This window comes from Mus pahari, chromosome 20 (assembly GCF_900095145.1).
Source record: "Mus pahari chromosome 20, PAHARI_EIJ_v1.1, whole genome shotgun sequence".
Lineage (NCBI taxonomy): Eukaryota > Metazoa > Chordata > Mammalia > Rodentia > Muridae > Mus > Mus pahari.
Window position 1 is genome coordinate 12,229,669 of NC_034609.1, and position 26,252 is coordinate 12,255,920.

At 50.6% G+C, this 26,252-nt stretch overlaps 1 protein-coding gene across 3 annotated transcripts in view; it reads right to left on the reverse strand.

Moving 5' to 3' along the window:
- The window catches only part of Znf423 (zinc finger protein 423), a 301,081-nt gene that overhangs the window by 228,397 nt on the left and 46,432 nt on the right, over positions 1-26,252 (reverse strand). For all 3 annotated transcript variants that reach the window (XM_021220031.1, XM_029532533.1, XM_029532534.1), the window contains one exon: positions 17,486-17,545. In XM_021220031.1, coding sequence (XP_021075690.1) covers positions 17,486-17,545 — 60 coding nt within the window. The remainder of the gene's footprint in view (positions 1-17,485; positions 17,546-26,252) is intronic.

Below are 26,252 nucleotides of genomic sequence, written 5' to 3' on the forward strand. Positions count from 1 at the left end.
CCAGCCCATGGGCTCCAGGTGCACTGTGCCTGTGTGCACAGACTGGCTGGAGCATGCTGCTTCTGGAAGATGAGGTGATAGAAGAGCACCACCCAGACAGATGGAGGGACACAGCCCCATGACACAGGACCAATCAGCACTGTAAGGGAAAGAATCCCTAACACAGCCTGGACCGTGGAAGAGCCTTGAGGACAGGTAAGAAGGGAAACAGTCAGGTACCCAGACCCAGAACACCTATTGGTACCTTGGAAGGACAGAGGCAGCTTCCATGCTGGAAGCAGAGAGGGAGACTGGAGTCAGGGGAATGGATTTCAGAAACTCTGGGGATGGAAGGGGCAAAATGACCAGCAATACACTTTAATGCCTCCAAAAGCACAGTGTTACAATTTCTCTAAAAACAAACAAACAAACAAAAAAAGTATAAATGGGGAGGGGGGGAGATGCTGAGAAGCCTAGCCAGAGTATGCAAGAAAACAAAAGCAGAAATTACATTATTCCAAACAAAACACACTTTGAAGCACACATCTTTTAAAAGGGCAAGAGTTGCTCTATATTATAAATGATGAAGAAATGGGGTCTCAGAGTCCCAGTATGACCAGAGTCCAGCAAGCAAGGAAGACACCACACCTCCAACCAAAAGAAAAGTGCAAGCAGGGCCTGCTGTTTTCATTTTTACTTTTAGTTTTGGGAGGACAGGTACATGCGGGCGCATGCATGTATTTGTGTATACAAATATGCACGTGTATGTAGAGACCAGGATGACAACGATCCCTGTCCACCTTGGTTTACTTAATCAGTGTCTTACTAGCACCTAGGACTCACAGAATAGACCAGCCGGCAGCAAGCCCCAGGGATGCAGGCAGCAAGCCCCAGGGATGCAGTCGTCTCTGGCTCCCCAGCACTGGGGTTGCAAGCATGTAGCAGCACACCCATCCTTTTACGTGGGTACTGGGGAGGTCATGGGTGCTGGGTGGGGGGACGAATTGGGTCCTGCAGCTCACACAGCAAGCACTTCACAGTCGAGCCGTCATCCCAGTCCAAAGAGCCTTCTTCCCTTCTTTAATTTGTTTTTGCTTTGTTTCTGTTTATTTGTTTGTTTTTGACTTTTTGAGACACGGTTGCTCTGTGTACCCCTGGCTATCCAAGATCTAGCTCTATAGATCAGGCTGGCCTTGAACTCACAGAGATCCACCTGCCTCCCAAGTGCTGGGATTAAAAGTGTGTGCCACCACCACCTGGCAACTCTTGGCTGTTGCCTGGTCAGCATGGCTCCAGAGAAAGCAAGCAGGCTCTGCAATGGTGAGAAAACACACACACACATGCCCCAGATCAGTCCGGTGCCCATAGCATAGGCCACGACAGGATCCTCTTTTGGACATCTTCTGTGGCATATTAGGTTTTGTCTGTGTTTTTGTTTTGGGTATTGTTTGGTTTGGGTTTGGTATGTTGGAAGGGCATTGCTGGGTGGCCCGGTTGGTTTGAATTCTGTCTATAGCCCCAGTGGCCTCAAATGGTCAACTGTCTTATATCAGCCCCCTCTGTGCTACAATGCCAGGCCTGTACCGCCAAGCCCAGAGCATGCATTTGGGGAGTAAGTCCTAGTTCCTGGTAAAAACAAGATTTTGCATCCTGGGAGGTCAAGGAAATTCAAGTTGCTCCAAGCCCCAGGCTGAGTTGTGGAGAAAACAACAGACCTTAGCCTCCAGTCAGCCTCACCTGCCGCCCACAAGCATGCACTTGGAGACTGGCTCTTTTTTTTTTTTGCTTTTTCGAGACAGGGTTTCTCTGTTTAGCCCTGGCTGTCCTGGAACTCACTTTGTAGACCAGGCTGGCCTCAAACTCATAAATCCACCTGCCTCTGCCTCCCGAGTGCTGGGATTAAAGGTGTGCGCCACCACGCCCGGCTGAGACTGGCTCTTTATAACCTGTGTCCTTTAGCCTTCAGGGCAGATCTACAGCCTGAGATCCTCAGAAGAAGGCAAGACTCAGGTTCAGCCAGGGTTCAAGTGTGGTGTCCTCCAAAGACACCGAAGCAACCTGGGAGCCATAGCTGAGACCTCAGACAGTAAAATATAAAGTGGGCCAAGGTCCTGGCATCCTTACCCCCAAGCCAAAATCCAACTCACTCAATTCAGGTACTTGGCTCTAAAAATTCATTTGATCTAACCAACCCAGAAGAGGTTTCTTTCTGACTTACAAATGAAAAGGAAAAAAAAAACAAAAACAAAAAAAAACTTGGGGATCAGAGATGAAAAGGGATAGCCAAAAATCACACAGCAAATTCCCAATCTTTGGTCCTAGAGTCAGACCTCACCAGCCTCCCCCCATCCACCAACCCCCGCCCCACCCCAGTCATGAACCACGAGCACACCTCTAGGATGACCAAGACATAGGCACACTCTCTGAAGCCTTCCTGCCAGGCCACCACCTACTGCCCACCTGACAACCGGCCCCTCATTTTCTCCTGCTAATTAACTTGGATGGCAATGTCTTTAAAGCGAAGCTCAGGGCCCCCCACCCCTTCTGTGAACCAATTTCATCACAACGGAAACCATGTTGCCAAAATGAGAAAAATGAGAATCCCCTTCTCTTAGGGCCTGTGCCCTTGAAGGCATCTTATTAGAGAAGGCCAGTTCTTAATTAACATTTTGATCTTTAATCCGTTACCCATCCCTCTAATCCTGTTCAGAGGTGTGGCTGGCCCACTTCCGCAGGCAGTGAGTCCAGCACCCGGGCTCGCCACAGCTGGACGCCACGGGCAGAACTCCGTTCCCAGACACCTGCTCTGCTCCAGGCGGGAGCCACATCCAGGACTGGAGGAAGGCAGCTCTCTAGCCGGCTCGATGCAAGCCCGGATGGCTACTGCAGACAGGAGTTCACTTCATTAACCCGGAGCCCCAGCTGTCCCCATTGGCCCTACTTCTCTTGGCTCTGAGAGGTTTTGCTTCAAAGAAATGATGTCCTTCCTAGCCCAGCTCTGCCCACTCCAGCACACTTCAGATTATGAATTCTGTAACTGCACCTAACAGATCAAGATAGAGCTGGCACAGCAGCCTCAGGCCACAGAAAGCCCAGAGCCTGCCCTATGACTTATAAGCCAGTTTGGGTACATGGCTACCTCTGTCTACCTCCAGAAGCCACATTCAATACAACACTCAATTCTCACTGCCTGTCCAGGTGGTATGGCCCACCCGATGCCAGGTGCCCGCTGCATGCATGTAACCTGATCCCCACAGATGCAACAGCTCATAGTCTCTCATCCCCAAAGTCCCTCAGTATCTACTGGGAGCCAGGAGCCTTGTAGTAGTGGCACTCCAACCTAAGTCCTGATCAGTGGTCTCGAAGTGCCCCACGGCTCAATAAATAAGCCTCCTCCAGAACCAGCTATGCAGCTACCAGCCTTGGAGGGCCTACACTCTAGCCTTGGCTTGTATTCTTCATTCTGGCATCCTGTGAGAGCCCCCTCCAGAGAACCTGACCACTTCTGTCTGGGCTTGACTGCAACTCTCTGAGCCTCACCCAGAAGTGGGTGGCCTCCCCCTGCCTCCTGCTCATGCACAGTCTGAGGGGTGTTCCAACAAAGCCACAGTGCTGTGGTCTGCTCACTGCCCTCCAAGCACCTAACCACGTCCAGAAGAGCCCTGTCTCTCTTCTACAGCCTGGCCCCTTGGACTCTGCTCCAGCACCAGTGAAGATCCTTCAAGTTCACCTGCCTTCTACCTGGCCCTATTACCCCCTTTCTCAGGGAGAAGCCTCTATCCCATCTACCTACCATGTGTGACTATTATTTAGCACTTCAGTGACACATGTCATATGTCCTTTCACACCGTCATATTCCCAGCACAATCTCCATTCTCCATAGAAGAGCTGTGTCTGGCCTGGTCACCACTGGAACAGGGACAACATGCAGTGGGTGTTCAGTAACACAGGTGATTGCCAGAGTAAATAAGCCTGTGAGGGCTGTGCCATGCTGATCCAGGCCTACAGCCCAACAAGGAGAGAACCTGTATCTGGAACGTGAAGCTCGCACATCAGCTGAAGAGGTAGACATTAAGCAGAACTTCCTGTTGATGCATGTCCTAAGAGATTGTCCATGCATGAACAAAGGCAAAACTCCTACTGGGAATGAGGAAGAGGAAACTGGCCTCCAAGGGAGAAGATTTGAAGCCTACAGACCAGGGAGAAAGGGCAGCCAGCATGTGGCCATCCACAGACTCCCAAGGACAGGATGAGGGAGGGCTCGTGCACAACTTAAAACCGGGGTGCCACCCAGACCCTGGCCTGAAAGGCGGCAGAGCCCTAGCATCTACAGGTGCATTCCACAGTTGTCCTTAAGTTGCTGGCACTGCCCACACTGAGAGAGGTTAACTGCTGTGTAATAACGACCTGGGCACACACCCATGCCACCATCAGCAAAGTAAAGAGCTATAGCTTGTGCAGTAATGCAGTTGTCTGCGACTCTCTATGCAGCAGCTACCCAGACCCCTGGTGTCTCTGAGCCTCACACTTCCGCAGAAAGCAATACCACCTTCCTAGGCCAGAGAGCTTCTGTGAGGGTTCTGTGGTTCTGCTGCAGGAGGAAAGGGAGCAAGCGCACAGACCTTGGAGGTGCACGGCTGAGTTCCATTCACTCCCTGGCCAGCCCTGGTCTCTGTAGCTTATTCTGGAAATGCCCATAGGATACATGCAAGCTGGGACATAAGGGCAAAGCCACGGGGCACAGCTATCAAAGCGTCTGCTGGGGTCACCATGGCCATCCCTGAGGGGTAGAGCCCCTCTAAAGAAGGCAGTCTGATGACAAGTTCCCTAAATTGGCCATACCTCTTTCCTTTCCTCTACACTTGGATTCCCCAGGAAGGCTCACAATGGAAAATCTCCAGGGCACCAGATAGCCAGAAGAAGTGGTCAGCATGGCCTCGAGGGCCCAGGCCCAGATCCCTCTATCAGTAGACAGCTGAGCAGGCGTCAGAGACAGGTGTAGGGGGACATGGGTTCTCTTTTACACCGCCATTGCCCAGACTGTGTCTCTCCTGGAAGCTGTAGTCTAGCCACACATAGTAGTAATACAACAACCTGGTGGGAGATAGCAAGTAGTACAGGCAGGTGTGGCAAGAGGCAAGTCTTCAGCCTGTCTGCAGCAAGCATGACCAACAAGGCTTTGGGTGGGCAGGTGAGTGAGGGGCCTTCCAAAGGGTGGGGTGGGTGGGGCTTTCCAATGTCAATAGCTCTGCCCACTGTCCCAAAACTTCAGGAGTTGGATGTAAAACAAGGCTAGGGCTGTAGTTATCACAGGTAAAAAGAGCGAGGAGCCCTCCTCAAGGCCCACAGAGCCTCATCCAGGGATGGCTTCACTGGGCCGGCTCTTGGGAAGTTCCTGAAGTACATTGTGATTCACTATGGACATCCAGGCATCTGCTTAACCTCCAAAGTAGGATGCCTACCAGCTCCTCACATGGGTTGCATGGAACCTTGGGTTATAGGATGCACTGGTCCATGAGTGTCTTCCCAGAGTGGCCATTAAAAAGAAAAAAAAAAAAAAAAAAGTGAAGGAAAAATGCTTATGTAGCTCGCGCCAAATTGTGACTGTGCTGTTAGCTGCTGAGGTAGCTGGTGGCTATGGTGAAGTGGGCAGCCACCCTTCCTTCATTCTATTTCCCCTTTGGCTGAGGCTGCCAGGAAGCTCATCACTGTACACTGGCCTAACCCTTATTATAAGTTGCCAACAAAATTAGTTTTTTCCTCAATGACTTGGGGTATCCAGTAAGGCATAGGGCACTCCTGTCACAAATCACCACAGAGCACCAGGCCCTGAGCTGAATACATACCATCTCCTGTCACCGGTTTCTTTCCTCATATTAAAGTCACAGGTCTTGGCTCTGTCATCCCAATTAAAGGTCAAGAACTGTCCCTCGGAAGAGCCCATGATTGAGTGAGGCCCGTTTTCTTAGAGCAGCTCCCAGGTGGTACTGTGCCCACACCAGCTCCCTCCCTATTGGTCTCTGGGAACAGAATCCTGAGGGCAGGGACCCCACTGTACTCTGACCCCTCATGCAGCCCAGACATGTACTCAGCACACTAGTGCCAAGTTGGTGATGGAAACAAAGGTCCGTGGACTTGGACTCCTGTGCCTTTGCATCTTCATGACTCAAGAGCCCTCACCCTCACATTAACCATAACCACAGCCTAGACCCTGATGTCAAATCTAAACTCCTTCACCGGACATAAACTAACAATATGGAAATCCTCCCAGCCTGGCCTAGTCTGGCCTCTCCCGTGCATAGCCAGCATTGTGCCGACAGCAAAAGCTAGGTCAGGTGGAGAGAAGATGCAGGCTCACACTGGCAGCATGTGGTCACACAGTGGATGGAAGCATGTGGGGGACTGTTGAAGGGAATCAGCAGCAAGACAGGAGCTCACCACACACACACACACACACACACACACACACCATCACTACCACCACAACCACCAAAACAAAAAACAAAAACAAAAACAAAACACCAACAACAATAACAACAACCTTAAGCAGAGTAGGCTGGGGCCATAAAAGCCCAGAGAATTGGACAAGAAGCTGGTACTGACCTCCCACTCACTGTGGGGATGGCTCTGGCCTACAAGAGCCAGCCTAGGGAGTGGGGAAGATGCCCAGCCCCTGCTTCCTGCCTATTTCATGCTGGCCAGGAGCCCTGCAGCCAGCACAGGAAATAACAGGGGCCCCAAGAGGCTGCCCAGGGCCGGCCAGACTAGACTGCCCAGGGAGGGAATGAGGCTATTGTCAGCCTTTGTTTCAGTTTCCCCAGCACTACCCAGAGTCCAAGAAGCCAGGGAGCTGACCAAACCTCCCCTCTGCAGCCCCCCAGCCCCAGCCCCAGCCCCAGCCCCAGCCCCAGCCCCAGCCCCAGCCCCAGCCCCAGCCCCAGCCCCAGCCCCAGCCCTTCAGACAAGACTTCCAGGTCCCCGGGCTCTTAAAATGGCAGGTGCAGGCTGAGAACTCAGCCATGTCAAAGTTGAAGGTGTGTGTGCTCGAGTCAAGATGGGCCAAGATCAGACAGCCGGATGGGTATGGGCATCTGGATTCTGCTTTGGTCAGGCCAGCACTGACTCCAGCAGCATGGGTGAGTGTCTGGGAGGAAACGACTAGGCCCTGGGGGGCAACAATGAAGAAACTGAAGAAAGAAAATGGAGAGCCAAGAAAGGAGACACTGTAGACCCCAAACACACGGATACCGACCTGACCCTGCAAAGGTGGCTATGGGACCACCCCAAAAGCAGGCAGCAGCTGCACATGCACACACAGTACTTTGACCCAGTTGTCATGCACATTTACAGGTATCTTTGTGGGTGTGCAAACACAGTTGAGCATGTATGTGTGTGTATGTATATATATATACATACATACATATATATACCATATATACATTTACATATATATATATATCCTCGTGAAGGTCTAGGAGTGTGAATGTGCACACTGAGGAGTGTGTACATGTGAAAATATGTATGCCTGTACATCATAGGTGTATGCAGAACAGTGTGTGTTGTGTGTACACGCCAGGCTTATGCCCAATGGCAGTCTCTGATTCACACATAGTCCCTGGCAGCTTCTCACCTGCAAACTGCCACAACAGTGACTTCATCAAGACTTTCAACCCATCCTAGTATACCTAACACCAGAGGAAGAACACTGAGCCCCAGGACTGTGAGCCAGCAGCTCTAGAAGGTGGGTCCTGGACTCAGTTCAGGCAGAAGCCCACCAGCTGGGAGGCAGCACACAGCTCTCTACCGCTCTGGGCCACAACGGCCATCTGTAGGGTCAGAGAACGTGCCGTAGGTGGCCAGCCCCTGCCTGGCACTGAGTGCTTGCTCCCTGGATGGCAGTTACTAAAGAGTTAGCAATGGGCATAACAGCCATTGTCCTAGCGTCTGTGAGCCCCGGGGAGTATGCAAGGCACTGGGCCCTGAAAACAACAACTATAAAATGTATCAGGTTTACCAGATACAGTATCTGTGTGATGTGCTAACCACTGCCAAGTAAAGCCAGTAATTAAAGCCATCCAAGAGCAGGGGGTGGGAGGAGAGGGCTAAGTTATGTAGATGCGGTGATAATGTATGGAGTTCTCAAAAAATTGCTTTCTAAAAAGCCATCAAAAGGAGAATATGCAGCATGGACAGAATGACCTCTCTCTGAGCAAGACAGAAGCAGATAGCCAGCTTCAGGGCGTGCATGCATATCATGTACACGCCCATGCAGTGAGGGGGTAGCAGCCAGAGCCCAGCAAGCCATCTGCAGCCTAGATCGGAAGCATCTCTGACCATGGCCACAAAGACCCAAAGGCTGGCCCATAGAATGTCCTCCCTGGAAGCCAGGACCAGCCAGGCTGGGTTGACCTTGGCCATTTCCTGCCAAGCACTGACTCTGCCTCCACAGTCTGTGCCCTGTATCCAGTCCCACCCACTAAAACGGTCCCACCCACTAAGACGGTCTAACTACACCATTGGCCTTTGAGAGCAGACTCTGCTCTCATACCAAAGCAACCCATATTCCTCCTAAGAAAAAGCCATAATCCCAAGCAGGCTGAGCAACGGTGGTTCTGAGGCCTGCCTGGGAACAAGGGTGAGATTTGGGGGTGGGGGTTATTGCTGTAAGGGGGTGAACCCTGTTGTCATGGAGGGAGGGGTGATCTGAGCCTCTCTGCTACCCCAGCCCCAAGATCAGAGCTAAGGTTCAACACTTGCTTCTTGTATGGTCCCCAGCAAGAAAAAGGTGCAGAGGACAGTAGCCCCTGGGGACCTGCACAGGGAGTCCCTCCTGAGACCTTGCTGCCATTCCCACCATAGATGAGGAAATGAAAGGGCCTCAGAGAGACAGGGTAACTGACTTAAAAGTCACACAGCCAATGAGTAGCTAGATTCCAAACCTAGGCACTGTTCTTCTCAAAGAGGACCCCAAAAAAAAAGAAAAAAAGGGGGGGGCCCGAAGTGCCCAGGGCAAATACTAAACAGGAAAGGTGCTGTTCTGAACCTCAGCAAGCACTTGTTAGCTTCCTGCCGGGTGCTATGCCTAGGCTGAGAGCTGAGGCCAGATAATGGGAGCAGTAAGCTGGGAGTGCCCAGAGTACAGTGGGGAGCTGGTAGGGGCCGGAAGCAGGAGGCTGGCTCCAAGGGCACTGAGGAAGACCAAGAAAACCATAGCAAGGTCATCCTGGAAAGCTGACTGGAGAAGGTGTGGCTTGGGCTGCTTCCAAGATAAACAAGAGCAGCACAGTGCGATGAAGGCCATCCCAGTAGGAGAGGTTGGAGAAGAAGAGCCAGGGTGGGCCAGTGGCATCTCCATGCTGGTGTCACAGTGACAGCATCTCATGCATGTCTGGACCTGACAAGCTGCAGACAGCATCTTGACAAGGACACCATGTTTCTCACATGTTCAGGCTCAGACATTGATGGCATAAACCGATCCAGGATGCACAGGCTAGGAAACAACCCATAAATGCATCAACGCTACCCAGCCCCCACCCACTCACCCCTTGGAGGGCTGGTCCTATTTAATGACCAGGCTGAAAGTCACCGAAGAACTACAGACTTCTGTCCCCCTGCAGGGTGCGCAGGCCTTTAGGAGGGGCTAATGGTGATGCCTTCCTGTTAGTGAGAGTCACCTGAGCTTGAGAAAAGCAGAATAGTAACCCCACCCCCTAACACACATCTTCCGATGTCCGCTGACATCACAAAGTGGGGAAGTACTGCATGCTGACCTTGTCAAGACAGACAGACCTGAGTCTAAGGAGCAGCAGCAGAGCACTGGCTGAGCACTAGCCTGGGACCATGTACCAAACAGCCGGAGAATGGCTGCCTCTAACTGGAGAGAGTAGAACCGAGCCAAGCAAGCCCATGTCATGGAGGTGAAACACCAGAGAGGAGACAGTGCAGAAGAGAAACCCAGCTCTCAGGTGCCCTCCCTGTGTCCAAGCTCCAGCCTGCCTGGCTACCAGCACATGCACGCACAGAGATGCCTAGGCTCCGCACACTCATGCGCACACAGGCGCATCGGAGAGGAAGCACTGCCACATGTGGCCCAACAGGAGCCAAGACTGATGGGAGCCCAAGGAAAAGGGAGCCAAGAAGCTGAGAAGGACCGCATCCTCCAATGGAGGAGAGCTGCCCCATGTCTGCCCAGGCTTAGAATGGGGCATAAAGGCACCAGGATCTGTCAGGGCTCTGAGCCAGGGCATCAGGAAACTGGATACACACACACACACACACACACACACACACTCGAAGCAGGCAAACACACACGTGTCTGTGCCTGTGTGCACACATGGCAGATGCCCTACCTCGTGGACTGCTCACCATGGTAACAGAGTGGCCCCCCTCTCAGCTCCAGTCATCACCTGAAGGCTTCTGAGGTCCCCCGTGCTGTTGAGAAGCACTTCTAACAAAGGCCCAGCTCAGGCCAGCTCAGCCAGGGGGCCTTCCAGCCAACCAGCTGACGCATGCCCGCCATGCTCCCCTGGTGAGCTCTGGGCCACCATGTCTTCCTACCCAGCCTGCCTGGCTCCACTTAGCTCAACTCCCCACAGACTCCCCAGCCGAGCTAATGAGAAAGTCCCCAGCTGGCCCTGTATAAAAACGCATTTCATAAGTCTTTAAAATGCTAGGAAATTCTACATCTCTATACTGAGACTTTCTCGTTCCTTGAAAATATCCCCTGGTCCTCATCAAAAAGACAAGGGGCAGGGGACTAGGGCACAAAAGGTGGACAACACCCTCGAGTACAGCCTGGGGTCACAGGGCCCTGGTGCAGCTTCCACCATGGGACATAGCAAGGGGACTCCCAGCTTGTGCCAGAGGGACAGGGAAGAACTCAAGAGTAAGACACTCAAGGCGAGGGACCATATTGGAAAGTGGGGAGCAAGGGGGTTTGTCAGCTTTGACTGCCTTGCTTTGAGAACTGAGAGGGAAAATGGACCTGAGTCTGAGACTTCGGTCATCTCAGCCCTTGAGAAGTTGAGACAGGAGGGCACATCAGCTACAAGGGCACACCTGAAAGCGCTGGGAACCACTCCACGCCTGAGACCCGAAGTCCAGCACCTACGCCCTGCCTCAACCACAGAGCCAAGGTTCTGGGAGGCCTTGAGGTCCTGTTTACTGGGGACAGCAATGGCATCAGTCAGTATCACATGCGCCCTGCCTCCATCTAGGTCAAAGGTCCAGGATATAAAGGAGCTTTGCAAAGGTCTGGCATGTTGGCAGAAAGAGTGGAAATGCTGGGGGCGGGGGGTGGGGGGAGGCACAGCACCGTCTCTGGGAAGCCCCTGGAATAACAAATTGTCCGTACACATTCTGACCAAACAGGACCAGGGTGGTGGCTTCCACTCCCCCACACCAGGAGGTCCACTCTTCTGATGTTTCCGTGGACTAGTCCAAGTTACAGGAAGTGGGGTTTGACCACAGCCTACCCCTAACCAGAACCAAGAAAGGGAAATGAGTTTTCCGTGTTCCTCCCCAAAGCCCAGAACTGACACCCAGTGCTAACCTGGCAGCCAAGCAGGTCCCTGTCACCACAACCTAGCACCACCACCGCCCCCCACACACACACACACACTTAGTGGTGATAAAAAAAGCCTGGTCGTGGTATCTCAACTTTTGCAGGAGTAAAGGTCTTCAGGCAGGCATTTTCCAGGCAGCAGCAATGGTCAGAAAGCTCTAGCAGGACTCTTTCCTCCATCTAGGTGCCCCCGCACCAGTGCCAACCTGTCACTGGTCTTTCTGCAAGGAAAGAGCAGTCTCACAGGCAGGTCTGCCATCTATGGGCGAGTTGTGAAGTTCATGCTTGAGCTGCCTGGATTCAAATCCCTGCTCTGCTCATGTTTGGCTGTGTGACCTGGAAGCAATCGGAAGCGTCTCTGTGCCTCTTTCTTTTTTAAAAAAAAAAAAATGTCCATCTATGCAAAGCTGATGAGAGAGATCTGACTCCAAGAGGCATCTACCATAACTGTAATGGATTCTAGTAGCAAGGGCAAAGAGACCATTGCATGGCAAGAAGGCCTCTCACTGACCGCAGAGCAGCGTCGATGTCTGGGCCCGTATAATGACTGATCACGGTGATGGTTACAAACCACAACGTGTGTCACTAAGCCAGAAATAAATCTACTAGTCTGCCCTGGCAGGTAAGCAACATTAATCAACAGGTCCACTATGTTATACCCAACTCCAACCCATACAGTCAGCCCTCCAGTCTCCCTTCCCTCTACATCCCTGTGCCACATTGGAAGGAAGTCTCATGGTCCCTGAACCCAGTTAGGAGAGGGCATGTTCTGTGACACCGAGGCTAGACACGTGACAGAAAAGGGAGCACCGATCTCTGCTGATGAAGAGGCACGGGCTTGACTGTCTTCTCAGTCTCACACAGAACCACATACATCTTTACCAGAACTTTCCAAAGTGTCAGAAGAAAGAGAGACCCTGGAGGGGGAAACGGAATTGCACCCATACTGGGATGGACAGAAAGACGGGAGGAAGGGAGGACACAGGCAGAAAGGCAGGTTCGAGGCTGGAGCCCTGAATGCAAGCCAGTGAAATGCCCCCTTGGTAAAGCCATTGTTAGCACACACACACACAGACACACTCAGACACATGCAGACACAGACACACAGAGACACATACAGACACACACACACAGACACACACACACAGACACACACAGACACAGAGACACACACAGACACATATAGACACACACAAACACACACAGACACAGACGCACAGACACACAGACATCCTTCTTACCTGTGACCAGGCCCCAGAGTGGCTGATACAAGGATCAACCAGAACAATGATTTTCGAAATCCAGGTTGTTCAAAATGAAATGCTTTCCTTCTCCCTTAGTAGGAGAGCTGTAAAGGCCATGGAGAGGGGGGGAGTCCTCTCAGCCCGCTTCCAGGAATGTGAAAGGGTTCAGCTGCTTTGCAGAACAGCCCAGGTACCTCACAAAGTTCAATTTCACACTACTGTAGGACCTGACCACGCCACCCCTGGAGCTGAACACGGGTGTCCAAACAGGAACCAGCAGCTACAGGCAGCGTCCAGAGCAGGCAAATCTAAAGGAACGGAAGGCAGCGGAGCCACTGCCCAGAACATGGGGGGTGGAAGAGAAAGAAAAATAGAGGTACAGGGTTTCTTTAGGGGTGTACCTTACCCAACATGACAACAGTCCCACACATCTCTGAATGTGAGGGAGCCACAAAAGGCCTCTTGAAGTGACTGAACTGATCTCAAAGCTGCTTTTAAAACTAACTTGCTATTTTTTTTTTTTTTTTAAATCTACTAGTTTTGTCTGAAACTGAACTCTCTTGTGTTCTCTCTGTAGATCTCGGATGACTGGGTAATTCCAGGCCCGGTACTCCCCAGCAGTCAGTAGCTGGGTGACAGCTGCCTTCAGCAGGGCCTGTATCATGTCACCCATTAGTTCAATTGTTGAGCTACCAGGAGTCTGAGAAGAGGAGAAGATCTGGGTGCGCCACCTAGGAGTCTGGAGGAGCAGAGGGTCTCTGGGGAAGTCATCTAGAAGTCTAGGGAGAAGTGGGGCCTTGGGGTGTGTCTCCTAAGATTCTGGAGGGAAAAAAGAAGGTTTCTGGTTTTGTCCTCAAGGACTGGGAAGGTGGGAGATGGGGGTGGGAGGGGGTGCTCTGGCTGTGGCTCCCAGAAGCCTCACCTATTAACAAAGATCATCTGCCTTCCTAAGGAATCATATCTCAACCTGAGGTCATAATCCTACCCACCCCCATCACATACAGAATGCCTTGGGCTGGGAAAAGAATCCACAGCATTGTAGGTGCTCAGAGGCAACGGAGGTTCAAAACAGGTTCAGAACTTCTCCAGATTAAAACATATCTTAAAATACACCATACATACATACATACACACACACACACACACACACACACACACACACACACACACACTCCATACTCAAGACACACATAGCCTCTACATAATATTCACACAGTACACACTTAGCCCATACATACCACACACACACAATACACATATAGCTCACATACACCATATATATTTAACCCCACACAAAACACAACCTAAACACATCATGTGTGTGTATAATACATAATCCATACACACCAGATACATACAGCCCATACACACAATACACACATAGCCCACAAAATCCATATCTATACACAATATACACATAGTTCACACAGACATTAGAGCCCCCACATCATAAAGAGCTACAACCACAGACACACACACACACACACACACACAAAACATATACATATAGCTCTTACATACAGCCTCTACATAACAAAGTCTCTCATACACACACTACAAACAGTTCATACACAGTCTATATACACACACACCACAAGCACAGGCCCATGTAGAAACTATGTACAAATCTCACACTAAGCCCCACATATACTATATATCATACTCAGTACATACACATTACATAAACACAGCCCAAGTCCATACATATTCTATATACATCACAGATACACATATCCCCAAAACATGCCCATATCCTACACACTTGCACTTGCCATATACACATATCATACACACCACACAAGCATACATCACATACATATACAACAACAACACATATATAAACACACACACACACACACACACACACACACACCCCACTACTACCACTTTACCTCCTGAGTTTTAGGAAAAAAATCGGTCTCAGCCTGGAGAGATGCCTCACCCAGTAAAGAGCCCCCACAAGCATTAGGACCCAAGTTTGGATCCCCGCAACCCAGGTGAAGCCGATGGGCCTGGCAAGAGTCCTGCAATCCCAGCACTCACAAGGAGGAGACGAACTCTTCAGAGCAAGCTGTACTCAAAGCTGAGCTCCAGGGGGAGAGAGGCTCTGCTTCAGTATATAAGGTGGAGAGCAGTTGATAAAAACACCAGTTATCAACCACATGCACAAGTGTGTGCACACACATACATATTCTCTCTCTCTCTCTCTCTCTCTCTCTGTCTCTCTCTGTGTCTCTGTCTCTGTCTCTCTCTCTCTCTGTCTCTCTGTCTCTCTCCAGGATCACAGGATCACAATCATGTTAAGAAACCATTCATTTAAAACCCTACATTGGGCTGGTGAGATGGCTCAGTGGGTAAGAGCACCCGACTGCTCTTCCGAAGGTGCAGAGTTCAAATCCCAGCAACCACATGGTGGCTCACAACCATCCTTAACAAGAGCTGACTCCCTCTTCTGGAGTGTCTGAAGACAGCTACAGTGTACTCACATATAATAAATAAATCTTAAAAAAAAACAAAACAAAAAAAAAACCCTACATTACTGAGCTGCCACCTCAACTCTGAACAGAGTCTCTTCCAGGGCTCTGCCTATTACCAGCCCTGTGCATGCCACACCACCCACACATGGGAACTGAATATCATATACAAATGCATATACATATACATATACATATGCACATGCACATGCACATGCACATGCACATACACATACATATATGGGGGTCTCTCTACATACCCCTGGCTGGCCTGGAACTCACCATGTAGCCAATGTTGGCCTTGAACACAGAGATCTGCTTGCTTCTGCTTACCAAGTGCTAGGATCACAAGCATGCTCAACCATGCCGTATTTCAGCATCCATAGGGGATACACCTCTCCAGCACAAAGGTAGACAGGACAGCCCAGCCCACCTGCCCAGCACTGACCCATGGCCTTGCCTCTGCTTTCCTAGGACTGCAGCATCTCCATTGCTCAGGCTTCCAACAAGTCTCCCCCATGGAGAGAGCCTCTGTCCCCAAGTGCCAGGGTGACAGACCATTCACATGTCTGTGAACAGATCCCACACCCAGGTCATCCAAGACTCTGTGGGCTCCAAACAACACTCAGAGCTTCTGGGAAGACACCAGAAGCAAGAGACTAGGGATCAAGAGCCAATCCCCAATTCTCCTATTCAGTCAGTTACATCCTTCACAGTTCAGTTATTTAAAAACCATCTTCAAGATTTTTTTTGCTGGGGCACCAATGAGATGGCTCAGCAGAAAAAAACGTGCCTCTGCCACACAAGCCTCGGCCCTGCTTTCGACCCCCAGAGCCTACACAAAGGCATAAAGCAGCACTTCTCGCTCTGTGGGTCGCTTCGCTTTGGGGGTTGGGCACCCTTTCACAGGGGTCACCAGAGACCATCAGAAAACATAGATATTTACATTGTGATTCATAACGGTAGCAAAATTACAGTTATAAAGCAACAACAAAAATAGTTTTATGGTCGGGGATCACCACTGCGTGAGAAACTGCATTAAAGGGTGGCAGCATTAGGAAGGTTGAGAACCACTCTCTAAAGAGAAGAACCAATTCTACAAAGCTGTCCTCTGTCCGCCACACATACAATATGGCCCCCGTGCTACATGCACTCACACCATGCATATGCACAATAATAACTATGAATTTAAAGGCTTTCGCAGAGTCTAAGTATTATATGCTGTCACTCAAAACTTTTTGGTGAACTCAGTTTCTTCAGTTAAGTGAGCTGTGTCATAAGCCATGTATGGCTGCAAAGTCACAAATTAGATGGACAATCATTGACGTCAAATGTGTACAGAACTGACATGTGTGCCCAACGTTTCGCCCTCTTGCTTCAGTTTCCACAACAAAAAGAGAGGACTGGATGTAATGACTATCTGACAAGACTGAACAGGCCTTAGGGCTCCCCATGAATCTGAAGGTGACTGTTCAGAATCCAGGGACACATATACCTGGCACAAGGTAGCTGAGAGGGACAAGGAAAGGAAGCCTGTCACCTGCCAGACAGAGAACTAAGACCCAACTTAGGGAGGCTCTGGCTGAAAGCAAGAGCTACTCCAGAGCTCCAGGCTACCAAAGCCAGGTTCAGTCTCCAGACCTGAGGGTTCAAAAAGTCTCACCCATCAGCCACTTCGCTCAGCTAGCTGAGAGGACAAAGAGGTGCGGTAGAAAACCCAAGTGCCCCCGATGGCCACGTCACCTGGCAACCCACAGTGCTACACACTTCACACACCTGAGCTTGCTTTCCCATTACCTGCCTCTGAAGGCAGAGCCAGGTCTGACCGTCCATCCCAGGGACAGGACAGGAATGCTGGGTTCTGTTGGAGCTCTACTTTATTAAAGTGGCTTCTACTCAGTGTGTTTGGCAAGACTGTTAGTGGCAGTCAGAGTTGAAGATGCCAAGCCTGGCATTGGGGGAGATTCACCATCCATCTAACTTACCCAGAGGATGGAATCATGGCCCCTGGGAGGAGCAGGGTATGCTTGTCTCCATATGGAATGAGTTTTACTGGCCATATGGAATAGATATATAATCGTGTTGCATGGGGAAGTCTGGACTAGACACAGGAATGCGACATGAAGAAAGAATAGCGTTTTCATAACCAGCCGAGTGGCTTTCTGACTCCCTGGGCCGCTCCCTCAAAACCCCCAGCAATGTTCTACCAGCCCCTTGGCACATACCTGCTGCTGCCACAGAGGAATCCCAGGCCAGCGAGTAATCCGAGGTCTCCCCCTCTTCAACTGCAAGAGAAGAAAGAAGGGCTGTGAGTTTGGAAGCTGCACACGGGTCATGGGGTAAGACACAGGTCAGAGAAGATGGGAACCCTGCGGGGGTATTTATATGCTATCCACCATGGGAGGGGGCACAAAACCTACAAAAAAAAAGTGGCTTTTGTTGGTGTCACAGAGATGAAAGGGTGATCAGACTAAGGCACAGGAGCATGATCAGTGGGTTAAAGTACTGCCATGCAAGCACGAGGACCTGAGTTTGAGTCCCCAGAACCTACACAAAGCTGGACGCCATAGCATGCATCTCTAATCCAGGTGCTTTTATGAGGGTGGAGGCAAAGACGGGGAAATTTCCAGCAGCTCATAGGTCTGGTAGCCTGGTGTACACAATGACAAACAAGAGATTCTGTCTCAAACAAGATAAATGGCAAGGACCAACACCCAATGTCACTCTTTGTCCTGCACATACATACACACAGATTATAAATAATAAAACGAATCAAACATGAATGGCGGATAAGTACTGTCTCCACTATGTTTTTACAGCCCTGCAACCTGGCAGACATCACTAATCAATCCCAGCACTGCCTCCACACAGACATCAGAAACTTTTTCTATTCAGTGCTACAACCATTGGTACATAGTTTCCACTCATGAGCAAAATATCTGCCACCCACAGAAATGAGGCAGAACTCAGAACGGTCCCTAATCTTGCAGGCATTTTCTCCTATCAAAGCCCACATTGCCTACCACTGAGCTGCGAGGCTACCTTGGTAATGGGAAGGAGCAGATATAGTAGCCCTCAGAGGTTGGGAAAGCTCTGCCCTTGGAGTTATGACCTACAGACAGACCTCTGGACACACAAAGGCCCACTCTTCCCAGCCCAGCAGATAAAAATCATTGCAGTTCATTGGCTGGCATCATGGCCAGGGAATTCACCTTCCCCCACTTGAGCCTGGACCCCACAGAATGAGGCTTGACAGGGATGGAGTCTCCCCTAGCCCAGACCCCAGCACTTGAGACCAGGCTGGTGGGGAACAGGGGAGAAACACTATACAGCATAATAGCTCTCTCGCCCTGGAACCAGTCCCAGTCTGAAGCACATAATAATATTAAAGCTGGGTTATGGACTTTGTAAATGGAACTTTGTTTAAGCCAAAAATGTGCACACATGTTTTTCAGATTTAATAGGCTCTGCAGCTCTGCACACATGCAAGCTGAAGGGACCTGAGCCACCCACCTCTTGGCCCTTGATAACTGGAAAAGCTGGGTATCCACTGTTCTCAGTGCTGCTCAGCTGGGGAGCACCTAACAACGTCATCACAGTTAATGAGAGCCCGTGCCAATGTTAGGCCCCAACTCAAGGTAGTCTATGACAAAAGAGGTCTTCTATAAACCACGGCACCAAGAGCACATCTAGAATCCTAGCCAGCTCAAAGGCAAGGGAGACAGTACGCTGAGAAGTCACCCAGTGAGAAGAGGGAACAGGCTGGTTCTGGTCCTCACTAGCCTTGTCCTCAAGTCTACTCAAGGCTGTTGAGTTCCCAAGCCCCTGGCCTGGAGGATGGTCACACAAGAAAAGCCAGCATCAACCATAGAAGTAAGCAAATGTGACCACATCTCCCAAGTCGTGCCTCGTGGGGGCAAGGGACCTAGGACAGCTCTGTCCTGGAGACCCGGGACTACAGGGGTAGGAGATAGAGAGTGCTCAACACCGCTGTGAGGAAGGTTGGAGTTAGCAGGGCACGGTGCTTGCTTCCTGAGGTTTATACAGTAGCCCTGACCACAGCCCTCTCTCTCAATGAGGGACCCATATGCCAGCTGCCCTTGTGCCTAGAACATGAACGTACTTTCTCACAGCTGCTGGCACTGAACATCCCCCCCCACCCCCACCCCCACCCCATTGCTAGCCCTGGCCCACACTCTGCCTTGTGAAGGTATGAGCATATGCCTTTATACGTTCTTGATGAGAAGGAGAAAGGCTCCACCTGTCCCATCCTACTTAAGGCTCCGTACTGTCCAAAGCTGTGAGAAGGAAGAAGGCTTCCTACCTGGCCAGTCTCTCCACTCCAATTTGCTTTCCCAACATGACCAACATGGACAGCAGGCACAGAAAAGATATACCAGGTGCTGACTGGGGAGCTGGGGGGACTGTTCTCTGGGGGGCCCAAGGACCCCAGGATATGAGCCCCCATATCCTTAAACTAGAGTTCTATTGCAAAGGCACAAAGAACCCATGAGGGCTAAGAATGTCAGGGATGGCCAATCAGCGAACCGCCAGAGCTTAGCCGCTTACCGTGGGGACTACCCATCATCCGGAAGTGACGCTTTCTAGAGATCTCCCCCGTAACACATTCATGAGATGTAACATCACTAGAACTAAGACCTCTGGCTATGCCCAGCATCCAGGGTCGGGGTAGGAGGCACTAATAAGAATCCCAAGGCTCTGTAAGGGCTTCAAACAGCAGAAGCCCACATTCTTTCTTGGCTGTGGGGTCAACGGCTCACTGAACCATGGGAATGGGTGGGTCCCACCAAATGCTGTCTCTATAATTCCTCCTCTGGGATATGCAGAGTTTGGGCCATGTACATTTGCAGCTCCAGATATACCAGGCAGACACAGGGCCTTGTGTGCTGGTCTCTGAGCCGCAACCCTCAGTAACAGATCGGTGTGTTAGAGCAGGTGGGCACCAGTGTAAGATGCTTGCTCCCGGCTGGAGAGCAGTGCCCGCCACCGGAGGGCAAGGCCATCCCAACACCTCAGGGAACAAGAAGAGAAGACACTAGATGCAGAAGAAGATGCAGAAAGTGGGGCAGAGGTGAGGAGAATGAACAATCAATCACCCTCTAACCCAGCAGCCTGGTAACTCAACGGGGCTTTCCCTCCCTCCGAGCTGTGGCAAAGTCAGAAAGGACCTGTGTTGTCACGGGCTAAGGCAACGGCCTCAAGAAGAGAACGAGGAAAGGGGAAGCTGACTGAGCCCAGAGCCCACTGAGCACCAGAACCCACTCATCCCAGGCCAGTGCTTCCAGATCCCAGAGAGGACAGGACAGACACGTTTAGCATCTAAGAGCCTGCATGTTGGGCATTTTTCTTAGGAAAAGATAATTTTCGCCAAACATTATCTAGGAAAACGTTCTCCCCATAAATGACTGCCAACAAGATCAAGAACCTCTGTACTCTTTGGAGAGGTTTTGTTTTGTTTTGTTTTGTTTTGTTTTGTTTTGTTTTGTTTTGTTTTGTTTTGTTTTCACTCTGGGTCAGTCATGCTTCCGGGGTCTTAGTAGACGCCCTTCAGTTTCCTCTGAAAATTCCTCCCTAGCAAGGGAGCTGGACTCACCTTGGCCACAAAGGGGCTCCTGAGAGCCCCCCCTTCCCACAGGAAGTGGTACACCAGACAAGCTCATCTTGAGAGAAGCCATGTCACCCACACCAGGTCAGGCTCTGAGAGGTTACTTTAGTGCCCAGAGTCTCACTGCCAAACATAAAGGAGAGCTGGACAGCTCAGGGAAAAACAGCCAGGGCTGAGAATGGGGCTCAGAGACAGGACATACGCCAAGTGTGTGGGAGCCCAGAGGCCGCTCCCAGCACCATGTAAACAAACTGAGATGCTGCCCTACTGTGTGTAAGTGTGCAAGGCCGTGCCTTGGACAAAAGTTATAAAAAGGAAGCAGAAATATAAACTATCATGTTCACCAAGCAATGTACCATGGTGCCAGACGGAGGATGCTCTGGAGAAAGATTATGCATTCCTCTACACAAAAGCATGATAGATTCCTTGTCCAGACTGTACGAAAGTACCCAATCCGTGATCGCCTCTAAAATCGAGCTTCCAGAAAAGATGACCATGTTCAAGAACAAACCAAGCACCCATCCGAGCAGACGCTCCCTCCAGACCCCTCTCTAAGTCCCCCTGCACCAGCTAGACCCTCAGGGGAGCCTAGAAACAGCACAAGTATTGTTGGTATCAGGGCCTCCGGAAACCCGTGACATCACATAGGTGGGCCCTCGAATACCTGTTGCCAAAGCAACAGCCACCATATTCCCAGAATCCACTTGGCTCACTTCCCACCTTTACCTGTGATTACGTCATCACCCATATATAAAGAAAGTTCTTCCTGATCTCCCCCACCCCTTCTCTTTCTGCCCCCTTCTCTCTCCCAATAAACCTCACGTGGAACTGTTTGGCCTGGTGTGGTCCTTCAGAAACTCCATGATGTTCAAGGTCATAACAAGAGTCACTCCCAACCTGTTACCCTATGCTCTATATCATCTCTGCTCATTTTCTAAGATGAAGACGACTAGCACACACCTGTCATCCCAGGCTTCAGGAAACTGAGACAGGAGAACCACAGGCTAGCCTATGGTGATGGGGCTGGGGGCTGGGGGTGGGGGAATGGGGAAGAAGACAGACAGACAGACAGACAGACAGACAGACAGACACACACACACACACACACACACACACACACACACACACACAGTAGTCATCCAACACCTGTTCCCCTTCATCCTCCAGCCAGCCACACAGGGGTCCCTTACCCACCCCATTTCTGGCAAGGAAGGGAGCCCCAGGAAGCCACCACATCTCCCAGAAACACTACAGCTGTTTTCAAGTAGGGCTTCAGCTCCCAGACAAAGAAGGGAAGAAAAAAAGCAGGAAAGGAGGAAGAGAGAAATCTGTGAGCAACAGCTTCCACTTGGGTGTTCCACCCTGGTCCAGCGATGCTTCAGGTAAGTACAGGAAGAAAACCAAACAGCAGAGCCATGTACCATACCAACACTAGTGAGACACAGAACCAGGAACTAGGAAAAAGTAAAGACAACTGAGCAGGGGCCAGGGGCCTGACCAAGCTAAAAGCATATTTTCCCTTTATCAAGACTTTCACATCTCAGTCAGAGAGGGCCCTGGAGAAAGATGCAGGCAGCCTTTCACACTTGTTTGTCTGTGCTGGTCCCCAAGCTGGTGAGGTTAGAAGCATAGCGCAACTCTAGACCGCTCCCATCCTTCCTCAACACCCTCTGCCAGAACCATCGCCCCAAGCCTTTCTCAGCTGCTGCCAGAAAACCCGGGCTCTGCTGACCCATCTCACAGAGGGTGAAACCGAGTCCCACAGAAGCAAAGCAGCACACCAGGGCCCAGTCAAGCTAGGTGTTCCAGCTCAAGACTCCCCACCTCAGAACAAGCTACCGAAGCGACTAGGTTCTCTTGGGGATTGGGAGAGAAGAACATTTGTGACTGCCAAGGTAATATTGCCAGCAAGAGCAGCCACGTCTGCAGCATCACAAGCACAGAGCCTCATCCTGGCCACCCTGAGATAACCTCAGGAATCTGTACTTCTCTAAGCTAGTCTGACAGATGCAGGAGGTATCAAACCACTGGCTCAACAGCCCAACAATATAGGGCATCTTTATACCCCACTCTATAGTGAGTAAGGCTAAGTAACTGATGGGAGGCATTGACCTGGGACTTGGGTTCTTAACCCTTCATTTTCCTCCTACATCTGGAAAGCAGAGGCTCTGGCTCTGGATGGAAGGGGGTGCTCAACACAAGCCCAAAATCTATCCCACGCTCTCGGTGTCCTGCTCTGTGACCCGACTGTCCATAAGACTCCTCTCACTCCCAACCCATACTCTCAGCTCCAGAATGTCCTAGGAAAAGGGTTCAACTCTTGGGTGTCTCATAGCAGTGCATCAGTCCCTTAAGGCAATATGAGAAGCCATGTGAGACTGTGGCTTGCTGAGGAGTGTTCAGTGGGTGGCTCTCAAGGAGGAAAAGATTCACATTTGCAGTGTCCGTCACTGCCTGTGATATAGATTCTCCTGGCACGGAACTTACCCATCCTTACCCCACCCTCACGCTGAGTGCCAGGCTGGGGAAGGGGAGGGAACCGCTCATTGCATCAGCAGGCACCCATCCTTGGGAGCGGAAAAGCAGCAACAGCAAGGTACTGAGGGGACACAGAATCGCTCCCTGCCCACTCCCTCAGCCCATGATACCGACCCTGCCCCTCACTTGCTTGCGAGCAACTGTCAGCCGCTTAAGCAGAGAATTCAAGAGCCCCTAGCTTTTTGTGACTGCTCCCAAGAATTAGCACTTGTTTTCCTTTCATAAATGTTTCCTGGATAAGTATACATGTATACATCGTATAAATCAGGTATACTGAACAGTTAAAAATCAAGGAAGTAGAAGAGCAACTTCTCAGGCGTAAACACTTTGTTACAACTTTGCAGAAGGCTGGAGCAACACAGGTAACTGAAGAAGGCAACAGCATCTGTAGGATTCCGGACGGCAGCATGAGTGAACGCAGCCAACATCTTTCCCCACCAAATCGTGAGTAGATAGAGACCATTGCTACAAGGGGTCCTACCACAGGAGGCTTGGGGACTAATTTAACAAGTCCCCTGTTGCTAGATGTCTGGGTCACTTCACTTGGTCCCCACTGCCAGTGACTAGGCTGCATCTCACATTCACAAGCATCAGACCTGGTCATGAGACTGTACTATGAGATTAGTTCTCAGAAGCAGGATTTCTAGAACAAAGCCTCGGCCCCATCGAGGCCATAAGGACACACTGTCAATGTGCTTGCCTTTCTCTCTTGGAATGAAATACTGTATGTAACCAGGGGGGGAAAAAAGGACTAGACATTGACCTTTGACCCTTCACTAGGATTTCGGCCACAGGCTTTAACTCTTCCCAGCATCCCTAATATGTGGGTCCCCAATTTGTCAATACGAAAACAGAACCTAGATATATTTGGTTAGCCATGTCATACAAGCAGTGGCATCTATATTTGAGTCGGGGCCTGTCTCCACAACTCAAAGCTTGCCTCTCCGCCCCGTACTAGCTGCAAGTGTGGGGGCAGTTACTATCTGAGCTTCCCAGAATGTCTGCACCTTCCCAGAAAGACAAGGACTGATTGAGAAGGTGGAGCTGAGACGCCTCTGTCCCAAGACTTGCAGAGAAGATGTTGCCAGAAAGTCAATCACAAGCTCTCCTCTGGCTTACAGTGTGACCCCAAGCAATAACTTTACCTCTTTCAGGCTTAATTTCCACATCGTAAAGTGAGGGCAATAAAACTCCCATTCATTTGGAAAGACAAAGAGAAATAACCCAGGCAAGGAGTTTGGCTTAGTGTCTCCAGAGAGTTGGGTGACACTAAGCAAAATTCCTCTTTGTTCCCCCTCCCTGGGGAGCTGACTGCACAGGCCCTGGTGGCTGCCCTCCTGTCTGATCCAGTCCCTGCTGTGGTTGGTTGGTCATCTTCTAAATGTATTTCCTTTCATGGGGTCATCTCTATGTGCTCTCACTGGCTCGCAACATGCATACACAAACATGCGTTCGTGATGTAACATGACTACATTGTTTTGATGGTAACACGGGGGTCTCCCCTGCTAGCTGCCCACCTCTGAAGGATGACAGGCATCGTGGGAGGCATCAGAGCAGTATCTGGAAAGGCATGGATCATTCATACGCAGGGCTGTAAGGAGGTACCAGTTGTGTACTGTGAAAGGCAATTACCAGGACTATACAGATCCATGCACATTCTGGGATCCCAGACCCCTATGCGGGGTGGAGCCGACCGGCACTCACTCAGAACTGTAGCAATTCGCTTCTTTTTCCTACCTCTGTTTGAAGAAAGGCATCACAAAGTAGAGGCCAGTACATTTTTATGAGACCTGAACAACTTGGCCTCTGGGCTAACATACCATGAATGAATGTCAGAGCCTTGCTATACATGTGGTCTATTTTAAACACCCACAAAGAGGAAAGTGAGGCTCTGATTGGAAACTGCGAGCACACAGAATGGAGCATGCTTAGGTGAGCACATGGGGTGGGGCAGGGCATGTTTTCACCAACTGGGGCATAACAGACCTGCCTTCATCTCTCTCTTTTTTCTTATTGCCCCTTTCTCTAATTGTGTGGTGTAAAGTATATAATATGTCACAGTCTGACCTCTCTGAGAAGGGCGGGGCACTAGTGTTGACCACGTGCACACTGGTCTTCCATCCTTCCACATCTCCCATAAAAACCTGTCTACCTATGCTTGGTGGAAGGGTGGGAAACGCCCACCACCTAGAAGTTCCCTCCTGTAAGGCTGTTACTGCTAAGCGCCTACCATATCTCCCATTTCTACATTCAGAAATTTTGGACATAGGTCCACGGTTGGTAGGAGTAATCAGAATGGTTCGTGACCTAAGAAGTTGGTATTTTTTATTAAGTCTGATTTGGGAGGGGGAGATTTCATAGACACAAGTGTGTTATTCCCCCTTCCCCACTCTGCCCCTTTCCCATCCCCCAATGATAACCACGCCCATGGAAAGCCCTTCAGGGTCCCAAGCTTCTCCACATGCCAGCTGCTTGCACCCAAACCTGCACAAGATCTACAAGATCTCTGAAAAGCTTCACTACACCCAGTACCCACGCCAAGGGCGAGGAGCATACACTGGCTAGCAGCAGCGATAACCTTCGGCAGGCAACTCCTAGGTGATGGGGGTTTCCCACACTGCCACCAAGCATAGGGTTCCACCTGCACACACGTGCTCACACGAGCTCAAGCACGCACACATGGCTGTTATGTTATAACTATTCTGTCCCCAAGCTCCCACTTCTGACCATCCCTTAGCTTCCCTCCACACACTGCTCATACTATAGGTTTTAATCCTTGGTGGTGGTGATGTTGCTGCTGCTGCTGCTGCGTATTTTAGGTTTTTTTT